Source organism: Gymnoscopelus microlampas (genome assembly GCF_963454915.1).
Source record: "Gymnoscopelus microlampas genome assembly, chromosome: 4".
Lineage (NCBI taxonomy): Eukaryota > Metazoa > Chordata > Actinopteri > Myctophiformes > Myctophidae > Gymnoscopelus > Gymnoscopelus microlampas.
Window position 1 is genome coordinate 32,063,122 of NC_139941.1, and position 19,084 is coordinate 32,082,205.

Sequence of the window (19,084 nt, forward strand, 5' to 3'; positions counted from 1 at the left end):
TCAGCTGAAGACAAGACTGAGACTGAGGGTGAATTTGTTTCTAAGAGACATTTAAGGGTGATGGTAAGTCATCTTACACATCGTTGCTGTCCGGTGGAAACCTCATATGTCCAAAACTGTTACTTTTCAGAATTCAGAGTTTTGAGCTTGTAGGTCAGCTATTCTTGCTACTGTACTTTTGTGTAACATTGTAGTATGATGAAGTAGGGCATTAACTTATGAAAAAACAAAAAGTTAAAATATGGAGATAAGAGGTTTCTACCCCACAGCAACGACATTGACATAACATGAGCCATACACAGGTTTTAATACTCAAATACTGTGATGGCAGGTGTCTTGTGATAATATTCTGTTATGTTTCACAACAAGCAATACTGGATTCAGCCTCTGTGCTCCTGCATGATCTACCTGTACACTTTGTAAAAAGCCAGGGATGGGCATTGGCTTTTCTTTTTTTGTATAAGCAACATTGTAAATAGATATAATCCTGAATGCACTGTAGCGAAATAAGACCATACAATTTGAACAGAATTTGTTTTCTTTAAGTTTTGAATAACATTTATTTGTATGCTCATCTGGGTTAAAACAGTCCTTACATCTGCATGGCAACAGATATAATAAGGATAATAATTGAAAGAGGACATTGGAAGTGGGGAAACCCCAACACAGACATTGGTACATATTTTAATAATTAAATGCATTTGTGAAAAAAGCTTCAACTTTTAACAAGATAAACAGACTAATCATAAAGGTGCAGATGCTGGAGTGCCCCTTTCACTACTTGCCAAATCGCACACACTTGCACGCACCCACACACGCACGTACGTACATGGGCACAGATAGTGTATAAACACAGCTTTAAACCTAACAAATTCCATTTAACCACTTTAACCCTGGCATCCCAATTTTGGGCAACATACACATTTCCCCCAAAAATGTTGTATGTTTTTGGAAATAGATCTACAAGCTCACAACTCAGCTATTAAAAATAATTGAACATATTTGAAAATAGGGCTTAAGTGGTTAAGGGTTGCAACATACCTCTTTTTATTGGTGACCTATGTTGCCTTACTAGTAGATTGCACAAATTAAATTCTACTGTAAGTTTGATTATATGTTAGTGCTTGGATAATGGAAGTATGAATTTTCTAACAAATAGATGTTGCTTCTTTGGATGAAACGCATTAGTTGCTGAAGGTTATTTTTGATAGCTGTCATCTCCATAGGGATGTTCTTTGTTACTAACTCAGGGAACTGAGGTTTGTGGCCTGGGGATATCGGGGTTGGTCTTCTTGCAAAAAGAAATTAATTTGTTGCTTTTTATATCTATGCCAATTATTGTATTTTCACTGGTTTTCTCATTTTCATTCAAAATAGCTTGCAATGTACTTAGCGGTATAAAAGAAGCTTGATTCCATCTCATTGGTACATTGAAGATTCCAAAACACTTGAGACTTGAGCCTGATTTAGAATTTTGTCATGCAACAGCATCGCTCTCCAATAGGTGTTATTTTCGGTGAGCAACACTGCTGTACAACCTACAAGTATGAATTATGCTTAAGATATAAGTCAAACATTTTAAAAAGCATTGTTCTTCCTACAGAGAGGCTTGGAATGGTATTTTTATAACTAAAACTTTGAAATAAAAGTCTTCAACAATGACTTAAGTGTAGGGTATATATTTTTCATCCACAGTTCAATCTTGTTTGCACACACACACACACACACACACACACACACACACACACACACACACACACACGAGTCATTACAAAATATTTAATCTTGAAAGATGTGACAGGGTACAGGGTCACTGGATTACAAGATTTCTACTATTGAGAAGACATTGTACCATACATAAAAATCTAAAATCTATTTAAAAAACTATTACACACAATAGATAAATTCACACACAAACAAACTTATTGAAACAGTCAATTTAAATAAAGACAAAAATAGAAAGAACCCATCCTACATTAAGACATAACAGACACAATACACAATAGAAACTGACAGCATTTACAGCAATATTGCGAAGAGCCCAAATAGGGATTTCTTTTCCTGATTTGGGTAAAACAAAAAGACCCCAACGATACCTTTTGAGAGAAATAAATATATCTTATCTACAAACACTGGAGTGAAGGCATTATGTGGTATTGCAGCTAAGGTGATAGAATAGAGAGTTTGTATTGCAATAATAACACTGACCCCAACCCTAATCCAAAGTAATACACTGTAGGGCATAAGGGTTCTGTATAAAAGTTAATTTAACTGTAAGAATGTACAAATGGACACTTACGGGTCCATTGTACACTCAAAAGCAAATTAACCACATGAACCCTAGCAACCCTCTTCTTGGCATGTCATAATAGACGGACATTAAGCCAAAATAGGCGAACATTTGGCAAAAATAGCAGATCTACCAGCTGTAGATTGGCTATTTTCATTACTTAATTTGACACACAACAAAGTAAATAGGGTACACACATCAGTGCACTGGACGAGTTCACAGTTGACGAACCAATTCTCACTAGTTGAACAGAACTATTAACATTGTGCTACATGAATACATGAAGACATTCCAATTATTGGCCAGCCATAGCTTAATCTTAGACAGAAATCTAAAAATGTTTCTCCTTTGACAATAATGTTTTGTAGGACAATGCACTAAAGAAATATCTGGTAACATACCATATCACATTACAGGGATCAAATGGGATATATTGTTTTAACACTATAGGGGCCCTATTTTGCGAATCTTAAGAACCAGGTCTTATCACTTAAAGTTGTTCTGTGCAAATTTCCAAAAAACGACTTTTAGCAGCCTCTGCTGGTCATTACCGTCACTGCAGGCCGTTCGTTTATCCTCTGTTACCCAGAATTCCATTCGTTTTCACCGGAAGACGGAAGTGTTTAAAAAAGCGTTCTTTTAATTGTTTTATACGATCTGTGGATCGTTTCTCTTAGCCAGTGGAGCTTTAGTTACCGTGAGCTGTGTTTTCTTTTTCTGTTTTTTTTCGTTCTTCAAATCATACAATCTCTTAAAATCAGCGTGAGTTTCCTGGCCAAACAGGAACCCCGTGGATTTCCGCTTCCATTTCCGGCCAGATTACGTCATTTTCGAGGGAACGTCATGCTCGACGGCGTTCAATAGAAAATATATAAATAAAAGGCTTTCGGGGGTGAAATTCTTGGAGTGGGTGTTGTGAAACATTTGCCACTCACAAAAGATATACAATTTAACTTTAGTTTTACTGAAAACGTTACCTAGTATTACTTTAACTTAAGACCTGGAGACGTGCCCAATGCTGTTTGGCCACTCAAAATAGTGAAACAGTATTGGCCACACCTCCAGGCCTGTGTTTTACTATGTATTTTGATGAGACATGCTATTCAACGGCCTATAACAAGCGAACAGGGGGTCGCGATGACATTAAAAAAGAAATCGCCACAGTGAAACCCCCCGTGATTAGCAACCATCAGGGGATCGATCATACTGGAGATAAATAGTCTGTGACTAATTGAAAAGGTAAGAAAATCGAAAGATCGCTGGCAGTGGGGGATTCATTTATTTATTTATTCTGGCAGTGAAAGAGTTAAGTCATAAGACCTGGTACTTAAGACGTGCAAAATAGGGCCCTAGGAGTCATGGGAGAACTTCTGGACATCATGGCATGGATGATGACACCTAATTAGTTTTGCTGAGAAACTTCAAGGAAATGCATATATCTAACATTCTATGCTGCAGTATTGATTATTTTAGAATGGCATAAAATAATAATATTCAGAATACAAATATAAAGTTAAGTACTACACATTCTGGTATTTTGTAAAGATAAAGTGACAGCTTTGGCTGAACAGAGGAGGTAAAAAAACAACTATAAAATATTGTGAGTTTTCATGAAACATTCTGCTAACGGGAGCCAGTTACAAGTCAGTAAGAACAAGATCTAGATGTAAACAGTTAAGTTTCCAACAGAAACACTATGGCTTAATAAAAACTGAAAAACAAAATTAACATAAGGATATTTCTCAAATTATTATAAGCATAGTTTATCCTGTGCTTAACAGTAAAGGCACTTTTAATTGCATGTGCATAATTAAATTGCTTCTGAGATGATAACGACATTAAACTGCATTACATTTTTATCACAGATCATGAGAGATCACATAAATGAGAAGATTAAAGCTCATCACTGTATTACAATTTGTCAAAGATCACGAGGGAGCACTTAATTGGGAAGATTAAAGCTTATCACGCAGGTGATAATTACCTGATCAAAACCTCCCGTGGCTCCCATTGAAAAATGCCCAGTGGCAAACAGAGGCAGTGTCATTTTGAGAAATCACCAATTCTGATGTATGTAAACTTTCAACGTCTTACCCATGGTTAGAAGTCATATTCAGCTGCACACTGCTGCAGATACCAATCATACAATTTACCCTGTTGATTAAAATGTACAATGTTAGTTCTGTGGCTCAAATATTACATATAATACAACATATGCTTCATTTATACTCTGTCGTACTATGGTGTCACTCGCCGAAAGTAGCCGATCTACAAGCTCACAACACATCACGGCGCCTTGTGAGCTTGTAAATCGTCTATTTTTGGCAAGCGACACCACCATACGACAGACATTAAGCAAAAGAAAAACTATGATCTTCAGCTACATTTGGTGAGCAAAAAACGACGAGATTAAAACAATAAAAGGACACTAACCTTCTTGTCTCTGACCACGTCCTGAATGTAATCATTGTATTCTGCCAGACTCCTCCTCTCCTTCTTTGTCAGGGTCTTATTCCCTTGGCTAAGAAAGAAAAACATCACATCAACTATCATTAATAAAATAGATACTATACAATATATATATATATATATATATATATATATATATATATATATATATATATATATATATATATATATATATATATATATAATAACACATACTACCATATTCATGTGTGTGTGTGTGTGTGTGTGTGTGTGTGTGTGTGTGTGTGTGTGTGTGTGTGTGTGTGTGTGTGTGTGTGTGTGAGAGAGAGAGAGAGAGAGAGAATGCTTGTGTTCTAACCAATACACCATATTGAAGTGGAAACTGTAAATGTTGTACTTTATAATGCAATTGTATAGTCTCTAGAAGTAAAACTGACATTGCCCACATTATCTTACCCTGTGAGGGTATGTAGGTAGGGTAAAATGTAGGGATATGTAATTTTGCCTACCGTGCAAAATACTTGGCTAGGAATAGCAGGAGGTAGCAAAAACTTCCAAAGATGATTAGAAACAATACTTGTCCGTCTTCTGGGATCAGGTCCCACAGATACACCATTATTCCCTGGTGAGACACAAACAATATACACAATAAATCACAGGGATTATGGCCTATGCAAAATATTGTCCAGTGATGTCCACTATCATGAGGCAAAACCCCATCATGCATGTTGCTCAGCAGTCGTTCGCTACAAATTGCCATGATGAACTGTAATATCACCTGCAAGACTCTCAAGAGATACATAGTAAATGTATTCAGCCAACGGCAAACTGTTAACAATGTTGAAAACAGGACATAGTGAGAATAGGATAAGAGGCTACACAATTCTGAGTGTTCATTTAAATCTGGGAGTGTAAAACTGGGCCTGCGAGGGTCCAGTGTAGGCATTATAGGGGTCACATGCATACCGTGGAGGCTGAGAGGATCCTGGACAGCCCTTCTCCAAAAAGTTCATCTAGTGTCTCTTTGGAGAAGGTGTTCACAATGAAGCTGAGGATGAAGAGGAAGGGAAGAAATACGCCCAGAGCTCCACACAGGAAGGAGTGAAGACGAACACTTTTGTTGTAGCTGACATCTGTCCTGTGTGGATAAAGAGAGGGAATTAATATAAAGTGCAATCAACAAAGAAACATGGACAATTCAGGGCATTGGATCATGCTTTCAGAAGGTTTACTGCATCCTGTGTATAATTAAACATACGTCTGGTATATACAGTACGCAGAAAGATGACTACATTAACCACTTGAAACCTCTATAGCCTACTTCGTAAACTTGACCCGAGTTGGCTCTGTACTTGGATCTCTGTTTTTTCCCCCTCTACACCAAATCTTGTCACAGAAAGAAGCCGATCTACAAGCTTGCACGTTGTGGCGCGTTGTGGGCTTTTAGGGTTTTAATATGAGGGATAACACTGATACAGGATTGTTAAGTGGCCTACCTGTCTTGGGCAAGTCTGTTGCTAATGGTTGAACAGATGACATCACAGTCCTTCTCCAGCTGATTCAGAGTCTTCTGAACTGCCTGGTTGATGGTCTTCTCAATGGTCTGACACACCCCATCAATCTGGTTCACACAGCGGCTTGGCTAAACAGAAACATCTTTTGCTTATACACACACTGGAATGGCTGAATATAATGGTTTGTTTGATGGAATGACTCTGCAAATTTGATGTGCGCCCTAAGGTGGAAAAAACAGAAAGTTCTTCCACAAATCCTATGGGAATATTGACTGACAGCCATGTGCACTTAGCAGGACGTGAAGCTGCACTCTCTGCAAAAATACATCTGTGCAGGAGGCATACACCATGCAGAGCACAGCCTCGCGGCCATTGATCAGGGGACGGCAGAGCAATTACTCTGGACCAGGGCTGACATTGTCAAAGATGGCTGATCAAAGGCCATGGTTTACAACCCCTGCTCCCCCTGAGACAGTGTGTAACTCACCCAGCAATCATATTACAAATGATTCATACCGTTCTTGGCTATCCACAGTACAGTGACAAGCTGAAGTGTATAAATTATTTTCCAAGATAATCAATGGCCATTCAACACCAAGGATAGCAAAGAACCTTAAATTCAGACCCAATTTAAAGATGCGTACACACTTGAGGTTGACTCTACTGAAATATACTCAACAACTTTAAATCCTACCAAAAAAGGTATAAAGAAAATAGCATATGAATAGCAACTAGTTATTGTCATCATCACATGTGTATACTGTAGCTAATAGAATTAGAGGCTAAAACACAAAACATATATGTTCTAATGGTCACGTGAACGGCATGTGATGCAGGCAAAGAAACGTTGGGAGTAGACATGCGTTGTCGGCAGCATTTGTTGCAGTTATAATTTATATCATTCTCCTTGTGACTCCTTACTTCCCCCGTAATTATAAATAATAAGGACGTACAGTAAGCCTGCAGTTTTACCTTCTGTGGATTAGGGATGTATATTGTGGGCATCTCAAAACCACATTTGTTGAGGCCCGGACGACGACACAGTTCCTGGACTATTTGCATCATCACCCTCTGTAAATAAAAGAGCACAGCCTGGTTTATTCATTACATTGGATCTCAATCCAAACTGTTCAAAATAAAAAGCGGGGCCTAGAAAAGGTTCAGCAGACTATAGGCACATATCGGGCAAACCCACTTGTCTGTCTGTTTCTTTCCCAGCCTCATCTGCCTTGCTGAGGTAGAACAACAGCTTGTCTGCACACGTCTCACTCAATTTTTCCACAATGTTGAGTGTTCGTTTGCACAGCGCCTGGCCCATGGGGTCAAAGAACACGAAAATCAGGTCTGCCTGCTCCCCTGCACAGAGATGGGAAGAGATTATTCATTAGGTCCGGGCACCTAGGCTCCAATGTAGCCTGACAGTGCATCACAGGTTCGAGTCCCGTTCCTAACGATCTTTGCTGCATGTCTATCCCCATCTCTCTCTCCCTGTTTCCTGTCTGTCTCTACTGAAAACTATAAATAAAGCCCACAAAGCCCCCCAAAAAATATATATATAAAAAAAAAAAAGTTAATATAGAAGTATATACATTAGATGAGACAGAAATCAATCACCAGTTTATGCCTCTTGAGCAGATACACTGGAATTAGGATAGAAGTCATGAACGATAAAGCCTTACCAAACCAGGTGATGGCGCTGTTCACATCAAAGGGGTAGACCATGTCCCCGTCCACCAAACCGGGCGTGTCCACAAATGTCACCAGGCTGAACTTCTTCTGTTTGGAGGTCGAGATCTCAGACGACAGGTAGTCCAAAACACCTAGGGTATACAGATTCTGTGTATGCAGTTCTCTCTATGCACAGTAAAATGCTCAACATTATATTAACACTGAGGAATGTACTGTGTAGGGTGAGAGAGATATACTGTAGGGTACCCCACTTCAGTATGGTTCAGGGTGATAAATAACATGTTGAAGCCCTGCTGAAGGTTGTCACCGCCAATGACTGGTTTATTTGTTACTGGAAGCCGCAGTGCAGTCAATACTATGAGAGCTGAAAGAAGCCAGTAGCAGGGATGGCCAGGAATACTGTCAACTCTTCTACTTTTTAAATGAGAATTTGTCAATTATTACAAATAAATATTGGTCCAGTTTATACAACTCTATGTTTGTATTTTGATTATGGGCACTAATGCACATTTGGAAAATTTGACAAGAATGCATCGTAGCTTGCTCCGTAAGCTACGATGAAAATCCCCAAAAGGCCAACACCCCTGGTGTCCACGCCTTCACAGATCAAACTACCTGACATGAAACAGTTCATAGGGTCTGACTTCTCCCACCATCCTCTCTGCGGAGAGAGGTCTGTTGTCATGGTTACACACAACAGCTCTTCAACTGGCAGCTTTAGTGTGGGGCGTGGGACATAAAGCTAGCCAGTGAAGAACGACTGTGAAGCAACGCACTGTGAGGTCGCACTATTCCACAAACACCGGCGCATGAGTCCCCTGAAGTCGGCTCCACACTGACACACATCCACACAGCCCGCATCTCTTTGAGCAGCTGAACAGGATGACCGTTGAGAAACCACCACCACCCCCCCCCCAAGCCCAACTCCCCCACCCTCACTCAATACACACAAACACACACACACGCATGCAGATAGAGGCCCGAGATGACACTGGGGGTATTTCATGGCAAGGGGCAGGTGTTAGTACAAATCACACCCTTGTGCTGCTGCGACCACAGCCTCAGCCACTGTGACACATTAGCATTCCCCTATGGTTCTATTATCAGCATGGCCTCACTACCAATATATCTGTCTCCAAATCCACACCTTGGTTCAAAAGGGTGTTCCCCTATCTTTCCTATCAATTGGCCATTCCTCTTACCTAAAGCTGAAATGCCAACTGTGGAACTCCTATAACAGAATGCTAAACAGTACATGTACTTTTAATTCAGTCCACAGAAGCTATTGATCAGGGGTGCTCAAAAACACACATCTACAAGTGCTAAAAAACATCACAAACGAGGCAGATTATGGACATATTTATCAATATGTAATACATAGAAGAAAGCCTTGTATGCCTGCCGAAATCACATATGATCTACATCCTACTATAATTCTAGTAACCTCTGTCCGTCTGTAGTGGTGAGTGAGTGAGTGAGTGAGTGAGTAGGTGAAGCTACCCGGTTCTCCTCAGTGGCTGGACCAATTGCTCTGATTTTGCACACAGCCATTGACCATTACCATCTGAACTTAACTGTGAAGCCCGTTTTTCAATTTCATCAAATCTCAGCTTCTTATTAGCGTTTTTGTGTCAAACACTGTCGCCATGGTTACAGGGCTGCCCAGCTATGGGACGAACTGCCTCCCGGGTTGCCAGATCATGTGCGCATATCCCCCCACGGATGCGTCGACCGGGTATGGTCTAGTGTATATAATTTATCGTAAGACAAACAGTGAAAATAGCTGATCTACAAGCTCACAACAGGTCACGGTTCGACGCGTTGTGATCTAGTAGATCAGCAATCTTTTTAAGTTTTACTCTAAAAAAAAATATATATATATATTTCTGAAGATTTTCACCTATAATGACATGCCCCAAAAAAGTGGCTAAAGGTGAATAGGAGCCAAGCATGACTAGAGCATACAGAGTCCCTCTAGACAGAGTAACTGAGAAGGCTGAACAGGAGATCCTGTGCACGAGGAAAAGGGCAAAGGCTGAAATAATGCTGCATTGACAAAGACTAAAAAAGAACTTGTTGGCTGAAAACTAAGCATAGCAAATGAAAACACATCGCATACAAATCACATCTATGTATGTCACTTTAAACCAGAATTAATCATTTGACTAAGGATGATAGCAGGCATTAGTCAATTCCAACAGAGCAGACGTTCTAAACTCTTTCTTGACAACAAAGTTGATGAATAAGAATGTTCTCTCTCTCTCTCTCTGCCTTTCACTCTTTATATAAACACAAACATATACATATATACACATATATATATATATATATATATATATATGTATATATATATATATATATATAGTATATACAGCCTTTACACCAAACATGCACAAACAACATCATACATGCCTCGGACTGCAACACGCAACAAACAAACTGCACAATCAGCAGCAACTCCCACTGGATAAAGATATTAGATGTATTCTTTTCAGCTGAGTCATCCTCAGCCAGCATGACTGGCAAACAGGTACAGTATATCTAATGTAGTATTTCCAGAGGCAGCGGGCCAGTGATGCAGCTGGATTCCAGGCCAGATCCGTTCCGTGGGTGAGGTAAAGGCCTGTGGCGTGGAGCTGCTGTCGGCGCTGTGCTCTAGTCTGTGCAGGCTCTAATGGCTGTGACATTTCTCAGTAGCTCCTCCTGACTCCACTGCACTGCTGTCGATGGGGCGTGTGACTCACACGCCATACCGTGTGCACTCCGCACCCAGTGAACCCTCACTATCTACATACTGTCAATGTATAGACGACATACAGTACAGTGCAGCCCCCTCCACGCGGATACTTCATCCAGGCAGGCACACCCAGAGTTCCTACTCAAGCATTTTTCATTCACCACCGACCCAGTGTACAGCTGGACCACACCAACCACATGCTGGACAACATAGACACTACTAACAAAGATGAAATTGCGAATGAATAGTTCACCAATTATGTCTCTTCCCTTTATATGTTAGCATATAAATATACAGATTTGCATGACATTGGCGTGAGACAGTGAGTAAATGTGAATGTGGAGTCTGTGCCTGATTTGTTATGAAGTGACAAACCTGGTGCACTCTGAAGCTATGACTCAGTATTGAGCATTAGTCATCAAGGTGAAGCACGGAAACTCTAGCTCAAATCACCAAGACAGTCGTGAGTTCTGGACAACAGCAGCTGTATATCACAAGTAGCTCACAAGAACATTTCTTTAGTGGGATAGACTATCAGATGCAGTTGTATACTAGATTTTAATACCTCTAGAGTTGAATGAACAAATGGAGCAGCTACCAAGTCCATATCTGCCTCTACTGCAGCTACAGTGAATTATAGAAGAATCATTTGATTCAGGGATTCAAACCTAAACGTAAATCCTAAAGTCTGTAACATGCACTAGGTATGAGCTTTGGTGCAGCTCCAACAGTTTCTCCCATGAGATAATCATGGATGATACAGCAGAACGTTATTTCTGTTGTTCACTAAGGATCGTTGGCTCCACCTCTCAATTCCATTCATCACCTATTGATTATTTCTGTCATACTGCTATTCCTTGTACCCAACTTGTTGTTGGTACTGTTACAACAGATTCTACAACACAAGAACTGATAACCTTTTCAGGCAGAGTGAACGTCATGCTGAATCTGTTGATAACGACAGTGATGAACACCCATTTGGATTGTTTTGGGAGCATAAGCATTAAAGTTAATGCTTTGTAGTTTCAGGGCTGAAACCATCATTGGGCAGAAACCATACCAAAGCCAGGGAGTCACAACAGTGACTAGCTACATAAGACATGAGTTGAAACAACAGCTCTGTTGTGTTGTGTGATGGTACTGTATGAGTCAGGCTAGCAATATCACAGAGGCTACATGTTGAGACAAAATGTATGTACAATAAAACATCCATTTAAGAATACCGATATGGCTTTGAGTAACAGGTGGATAGACTGGAAAGGCCTGCGTGTTGCCTCGAATACCAATATCAACGCTACTATTACAAAGATGCACAATAGTGAATCATTTCTAATGATGTTCATGACAGCATTTAAGTGGTGAAAATTAAGATTTTCTGATTTCTAGAATCACAGACAGAATTTCAAAATAAGGGGAGCGCCTTACCTTTGAACTCAAGGAGTGGTCTGAAGTGAGGGTAGAGATGCAGCGTTGCATTGCCCTGTGGAAGAGAAAACAGGGAGAGAAATAACAAGTGACAGATTATATTTATAGTTTTCTGGAGTGAGCAGCCAGTTAGAGCTGAATCTTCTCTCGTCTTTGCACATCATAAAACCCGTTGTCAGGTGCTCTGTTGTGGCTGGAAGTGCCTGCTTTGAGCTCTTCCTGTATATAGCCAATAATCCTTCCAGTACAGTCCTTCTCTGTAATTATCTTATTCATCTTCATCTCTTCCACACACAAAGGAGGGTAGAGAAAGAAAGGCAAAGGAAAATGAGAAAGGAAGACAGGGGGAGAGATTGTTCCCCAGCCTGCTTAGTATATGTAGTACTGCAGAGATGCTGTGTGCGATGTGAGAGTCAATGTGTGTGTGTGTGTGTGTGTGTGTGTGTGTGTGTGTGTGTGTGTGTGTGTGTGTGTGTGTGTGTAACCCAGCCCCTCGTAGGAGCGGCATGCAGTGAGACATCGCTACTGTGAGAGGGAGTGCCTTTCATACACACAGGCTTCCAATGTATCTGTTTACCAACCATTTTGATTCTGCTAAGATATGGTTCCTTCCTACAGAAAAGTGTTTTCTGAATATATGAAATACTGATGGGGGTATAGAGAATAATAGTTCAAACAAATTAACAGCTAGAAAAACTAAATAATAATTACAAAATTGCCTTCCTACAAGCTTTCATATACAAGACTATTGCCATGTAGTTACTTTTACTGCATCATGGTTCTCTCTAAATAACTATTATTTTGATGCTGTGATTGTAAGGCTTGGGCTTACAAACCTCACAGGGTGAACACTAAGTACAGTTGTGACAGTTTGCGAAGCTTCAGGAGGCTAAAGGCTCTTCTTACCGTCAATGATTCTCTTTTACGGCCACTTGTAATGAAGGTAAACCCCTGCGTTTCAATGGCAACCCCTGTTTTCTGTATATGTTCTTCAGCATACCTGAAATAACATGAAGATTTAAATTAAGGAAGGAGACAATTTCAAGCCAGTTTAATTGCATGCTCTTGAGGAGATTTACCTAACATTTACACCTCTGCAATATCCACTCGCTAAAGTCTGATTTATAATTTGTCATACAACAGTGTAGCGTGCCTAAAAGAGCAGATCTGCAATGTGAGCTTGTATTTTGGCGTGTGACACTGTCATACAAGGCAGTATGAATTAAGCATTACCGACACTCCATATGCTTTTATTGTGCTTACCCATATGAGCCACAAGAGGCATCAGATGTATACTTTTCGCTCGCTGAAAATAACACATTTTCAGGATAGACAGCCAAACTACAAATTGGGCTAGCCTTTTCTGTGTGCCATAGCAGCCAGATCGTAGGAAACAAGAAGAAATGTATTGCTATGCTTTCCTGGGTTTGAAATCAACTTTGTATATGCATTATCATTTCATAATGTTGTAATAAAACGTTCAAAGCAATCATTCATGTGTCTAGATGATATTCTTTCTCATTCAGTTAATTCTTCATTTTTTATCTATCTAACCTTTATTTACACAGGAGAAAAATCCGATTGAGATACAATATCTCTTTTATGAGGGAGCCTGTCTAGGGTAGCAGCAGCACACAGTTGACCAACTCGTATGTGTGCGTGTGTGTGTGTGTGTGTGTGTGTGTGTGTGTGTGTGTGTGTGTGTGTGTGTGTGTGTGTGTGTGTGTGTGTGTGTGTGTGTGTGTGTGTGTGTGTGTGTGTGTGTGTGTGTGTGTGTGTGTATGTGTGTAATGGCAGCCTGGTAATAGCATCACTTCATAATAATGATAATGAACTTTATTACCAGTTGATGAAGGAACTCTTTCCTGCAGAATGATTCCCCAATATCATAACTATGATCTTCTTTCTAGGAGGTAGGAGACGGACACCCAGGCTGCTGGCAATCTTCACCAAGCCTATGCAACACACACACACACACACACACACACACACACACACACACACACACACACACACACACACACACACACACACACACGTTAAGGGCAGCATAGCATGTGGTGCTTAACTGCAGGGACACTTGCCCCTTGGTATTCAACTGCAGCATTCAACACTGACAAGTCAAATTCTCAATCAGCTCTTTGCCTCATCTTTTCACAAAATCGAATCCAACCAGTTTGTACTACCCTACCATCTATTCAATTCAATTCAATTCAATTCAAAGGGGCTTTATTGGCATAATCTGACCAAATACGTTCCTCTGCTGTGTGATGATTGGTACGAAAAACACTAAAGCAGCAGCATGCAGATGGTGGAGTGGTGTTGTTGTGAAACAGCACAGTGAATGTTTAACAATAAATGAGGAACATTGGGTAAATGCCTGTACTCTGATCTTGAAAAGGAGCAAATCAAGTACTAAGTATCGAAGGTTTAAGTGGTTAAATTTCTGAAATTAACAAAAAAACATAACACTGATGATAGTCAATGAAGCCATGGTATCAAAATCATGAAAAAGTTTAATCTGCTACACAATTGTAAACAATGTAGTGGGGGGTCCCTGAATTTCCCTGCTTCATCTCTCTATAGTCTCAGCTAGGGGGTCCTCGGCCTGAAAAACGTTGAAGACCCCTGCTTCATGTAAACAGGCAGAACCTTGCAGTAATGTTCAATATGCCAGTGCATGGGAACACAGGCGGTGCCTGCAGTACAGACCCCAGGGTAAACGGCTAGAGTCGCAAGGATTAGATATATAGGGTCAACGCAATGTTATAACAGACAACAATGACAGAAGGCAGCATGTTGTTTTTAACCGTTACTGTAGATCACTTCACAATAATGTAGCTTATCACTTTTGCGTTCTAGTAAACTTTAGAATGGGTCTTGACTCTTGCTGGATAGTTTGTAACCTTACATAACATCGCAACTATGCATGGTTTCGTTTGCTTCATGATTGCAGACCGTTAGTTGAATCATAATCCACATATTGCTATTTACCGTTTTTGCTGTCCACATACAAATTGTGGCATTCTTTCAGAATTCGCTCACTGGGTGTGGTGATCGCAGATTCCAGAGGGTTTGCCACCGACCGGGGCTTTCTGCCCGACATTGTGGAAAGAAGGACCGACTAGTACCTGTTCTGCAATTTCAAAACGATCGGGGGAAGAGTTATGGTGTTGCACCAAGCTCTTCGTGTGAAGATGTGGCGCCCCCCTGAGGCCATAATGAGCAAAAAGGATACTTCAAGGTTTGTCGTGGAATTATTGTTTTTCATTATAGCAATTGAATTAACGTCACCACGGAGGGATGTCACACACAAAAGACAGTGTATGTCAGACTGACAGTTATGCCGTTTATGAGAGATGATTGGACCCGGATTGGGGTGCCAACTCGGTTTTGGAGCTGTTGATTTGTAGGAAGTTGTGTTTCCTCCATGCCTTTATCTCCTCCATACAGGTAGTACTAGTCTCTTGAAACAGATTGTTGGCTCACAATTTACAAATGCTTCCGCCATACAGTCTGTGCAACGGAAGCGCGGAAAAGACCCTTCGATTGGGCAAATACCTTTCCGTTCTGAATAGCAGATGAAAGCTTCCTTCAGAGGGTGTAGTTACTCTGTATGTAGCAGCATTCGAAGATTGTAGAATAGTTGCCCTGTGTGGATGATGATGATGATGATTATGATGATTGATGATGTTAAATACAAGATAATCTATGCCTGGTCAGGTGTCCCTACAGTGTATGTTGTACTGTATGGTAAGACTGTCAATAAGGAGTACATAGTACTTGAATGTGTTGTTGGCTAAGAAAATTCGACCAGGTTCACTGTGATACTGTATCTGTATAAGCAAAAAGTTATTGGTGTTGTGGAATCTGGTGAAATACTGAATGAATGACAAAGTAATCATGGTGAATTTTAAGTGGGGAAATCACAAATGTGTCCATTTGAAAATACCTCAACTGCTAGTTAAGACAACAAAGTGTTAATGATCTCTGTATTGGGGTCAGCAATCCTCCTAATACCAAAGGCTAGCACTTTGGAATGTGCTGTTAGAGTTAATCAACGGCTACCCGGTGTTATGAGATCATATGGTTCACCTCTGAATACTATTATGTAAAGACTGAAACATTATACACTGTATGATGCATTTAGACATCATTGCAAATATATATTGAAAATTAGTGTGTCAAATGAAGGCTCTCCAGCATTAAAGAAAGAGGTAGGTCAAAGTGAAAGAACTTTGTTTAGGTCAGGTTTGCTTGGAAAATAAGTTCATTTTAAGTTTTTGTGTGATTTGAATGGGAATGACATCATAGAACAACATTTTCTACAACACCAATGAAACATCAGAGTAGTAGGATATGCACAGTGTTATTAAGACACAATGTAAGGGGAGTAGTGGGGTTTAAACATGTCCCTGCAGTGTGTTTCATTATTTGTTCTAGTTGGAAAGATGAGCTCTTGCTCTGTTTTTCAAAATCAAAATCTCACGAGAAAATCTAAGGGCGGATTCACACTGCGGCCTTGAACCAGCCTTGAGGCTGGTTGGAAGGAATACCTGGGAAGGAATTGGTAAAGCTAGCATCTATTATAAGTGTACTTTGTGAGAAGTTTTAGATTTTTGGAATGGTATTAGGTAAGGGTATAGCTTTTTAAAAAACATTGCAAACAAGTTAGTTATTGAAAACCTTATAAAACTTCTCACAAAGTGCACACGCTTTACCAATTCCTTCCCAGGTATTCCTTCCTACCAGCCTCAAGGCTGGTTCCAAGGCCGCAGTGTGAATCCGCCCTAAATAGCATCTGTTTTGATGCATGACAAGAGACAGAAAGAACTGCAGCGTCAGCAGTTTCATTGTCAATTTTACTGTCAAACTGCAGATAGCCTATGATATATTTTCAATTGACTTGCAATTCTTGCAAGTCGTAACAGTCTGTAGTATGTATGTAGTATAGGGTAAAGGTCGGGTTAACTTTTGAAAAAGTAAATAAAATGGATGGGGAAAGTTGCTTGTTTGGGGTCAGAGGCATCATGTGTATTGAACAATGCCAAGGACACTAGCACAGGTCACTTTACAGCTTTTATATTCCCACAGACATTTATAATAGATGTTTATAACCTAGGAGTAAGAACCTTTTAAAGGGATAGTTCACCCCAGAAATATTTTTTTTCATATTGATTAGTCACCCCATGGAGATTTGAATTCATGGATATTTTTCTGTTTTTGTCACATTCATAAACCAATAATTTGATGATCGGCATGCGGTTCCGGTTCCGGGAGGAGACACAAAGAGTCTCCTTTGTGTCTCCTACCGGAACTGCTGCTTACTGGTCCGCTGATCATCAAATTATTGGCTTAGTAATGCGACAAAATTGGGTGAACTATCTCTTTAAGCACCTGAGCGCAGTGGCGCAGTCAGTAGCGCGGTCGCCTCACAGCTAGAAGGTCCTGGGTTTGATTCCCACCGGGGAAGCTCTGGGCGCTGGAGGCGTGTTCTCTCCTCCTCCGTCATCAGTGCCCATACCCTAGGTTGGGTTGGCAAAAGGGCCTTTCTGTGTGGGTTTGCATGTTCTCCCCGTGTCCACTAGGGTAGGTAGGTACCCTCACAAAAAACATGCAGTAATCCTGGTCTATATACTGCCTCCCCCTGGTCAGCCGGGGCGGCTGATGGAGGGGAAAGGAACTGGTTGGAATAACGTGTTCCTTCCACACACTACATCCTACCAGGGAAACTCCCCCCTGTCAGGTGATAAGAAGCGGCTTACTCACTCCTCATGCATTGAAGGAAGCATGAGCTCTGTTCGGGGCTCTCCCCAGGCTGGCAGAGGGAGAGTAGCGCACAGGATTACATGCTTAGGAAATTGGCACTGGGTGAAGAAATGGGTTACAAAATAGAGGGATACAAATTTAGAATAAAAGAAAAAGCACCTTAAGAGCGCTAGGACAACAGTCAAAACTTTTCCCTTCTTGATTATTCCATTTTGTTAATTTTCCTTGAACCAGAACAAACACATTGTTACTCTTATGTATGTGCCCATACAAAAGACAACAATAAAAAACATCTTGAACTTTGAACCTTGAACTAAAGCCCTCAACATTGTCTATAAGATAAAAGCCAATACTCTTGATGCAACTCTTTGCTTGCAAGATAGTGAGCTTACTTGCAATTGACAGGTATCTATAGTTTCTAGCCAAGCATTGCAATTGATGCTCCATGTAACTGAGTTGGACCTTTGTCATAAAAACTGTATAAATCAGTGGGATGCCTGCCAGGGGACCTTAAAGAATAAATACACCCTTAAGTGACAAACGTTCAACTAACCCAGTTGGAAGTTTCAACCTGTAGAGGCCAGTGCAACATTAGTTTACTGACAGGGTGTAGTTGAAGCAATACTGTAGCTATGTCATGATGAGACCACTGCTCCACACACACACACACACACACACACACACACACACACACACACACACACACACACACACACACACACACACACACACACACACACACACACACACACACACACACACACACACACACACACACACACACACACACACACACACAAACCATTACAAATTCTTACGATCTTCTATGTGAAGTTCTCCTGTCCCCAATTCACTAACCATAGGCGTATTGATTTTCCTGTAGCTGCTTCGCTCAATGTCTTGCTGCTTAAAAAACTAAACATGATTAACTAGGATCAAGATTAACAATGCATATGATGGCCTGGGCCGCAGCGTGGCGGTCCAGGCACCCTAGGCTGCAATGCCAGCCTGACAGCGTGTCGCGGGTTCGACTCCCGATCCCGACGACCTTTGCTGCGTGTCACCCCCCCATCTCTCTCCCCATTTCCTGTCAGTCTATTGTCATCTATCAATAAAAGGCAAAAAGCCCCAAAAATATCGTAAAAAAAAAAAAAAAAGATTATCGATTTTGACAGATTTGGATTGCTCACAATAGATGCTTAACATATCAAGAATTGTAGTAGTAACTGA

The 19,084-nt window shown here is 40.6% G+C and overlaps 1 protein-coding gene across 4 annotated transcripts; it reads right to left on the reverse strand.

The window, feature by feature from the left end:
- Positions 1–584: 584 nt before the first annotated feature.
- Positions 585–15,202, reverse strand: LOC311044470 (uncharacterized protein). Of its 4 annotated transcripts, none has more exons than XR_014600700.1 (13): positions 15,080–15,202; positions 13,929–14,040; positions 12,992–13,085; positions 12,086–12,140; positions 7,914–8,054; positions 7,430–7,590; positions 7,207–7,305; positions 6,217–6,362; positions 5,687–5,858; positions 5,230–5,342; positions 4,724–4,811; positions 3,278–4,444; positions 585–2,779 (listed from the first exon to the last, which is right to left on the reverse strand). XR_014600700.1 is itself a non-coding variant. In XM_084056080.1 (13 exons), exons 1-12 carry the CDS (start codon positions 15,189–15,191, stop codon positions 4,391–4,393), a joined length of 1,347 nt encoding a protein of 448 aa, XP_083912206.1. In that variant the 5' UTR covers positions 15,192–15,202; the 3' UTR covers positions 585–2,096; positions 4,385–4,390. The 4 variants fall into 4 exon arrangements, 3 of the variants coding, with proteins under 3 accessions (XP_083912206.1, XP_083912205.1, XP_083912207.1); XM_084056080.1 differs by having other exon boundaries at positions 585–2,096; positions 4,385–4,444; XM_084056079.1 differs by having other exon boundaries at positions 585–4,444.
- Between the last annotated feature and the right edge of the window lie 3,882 nt (positions 15,203–19,084).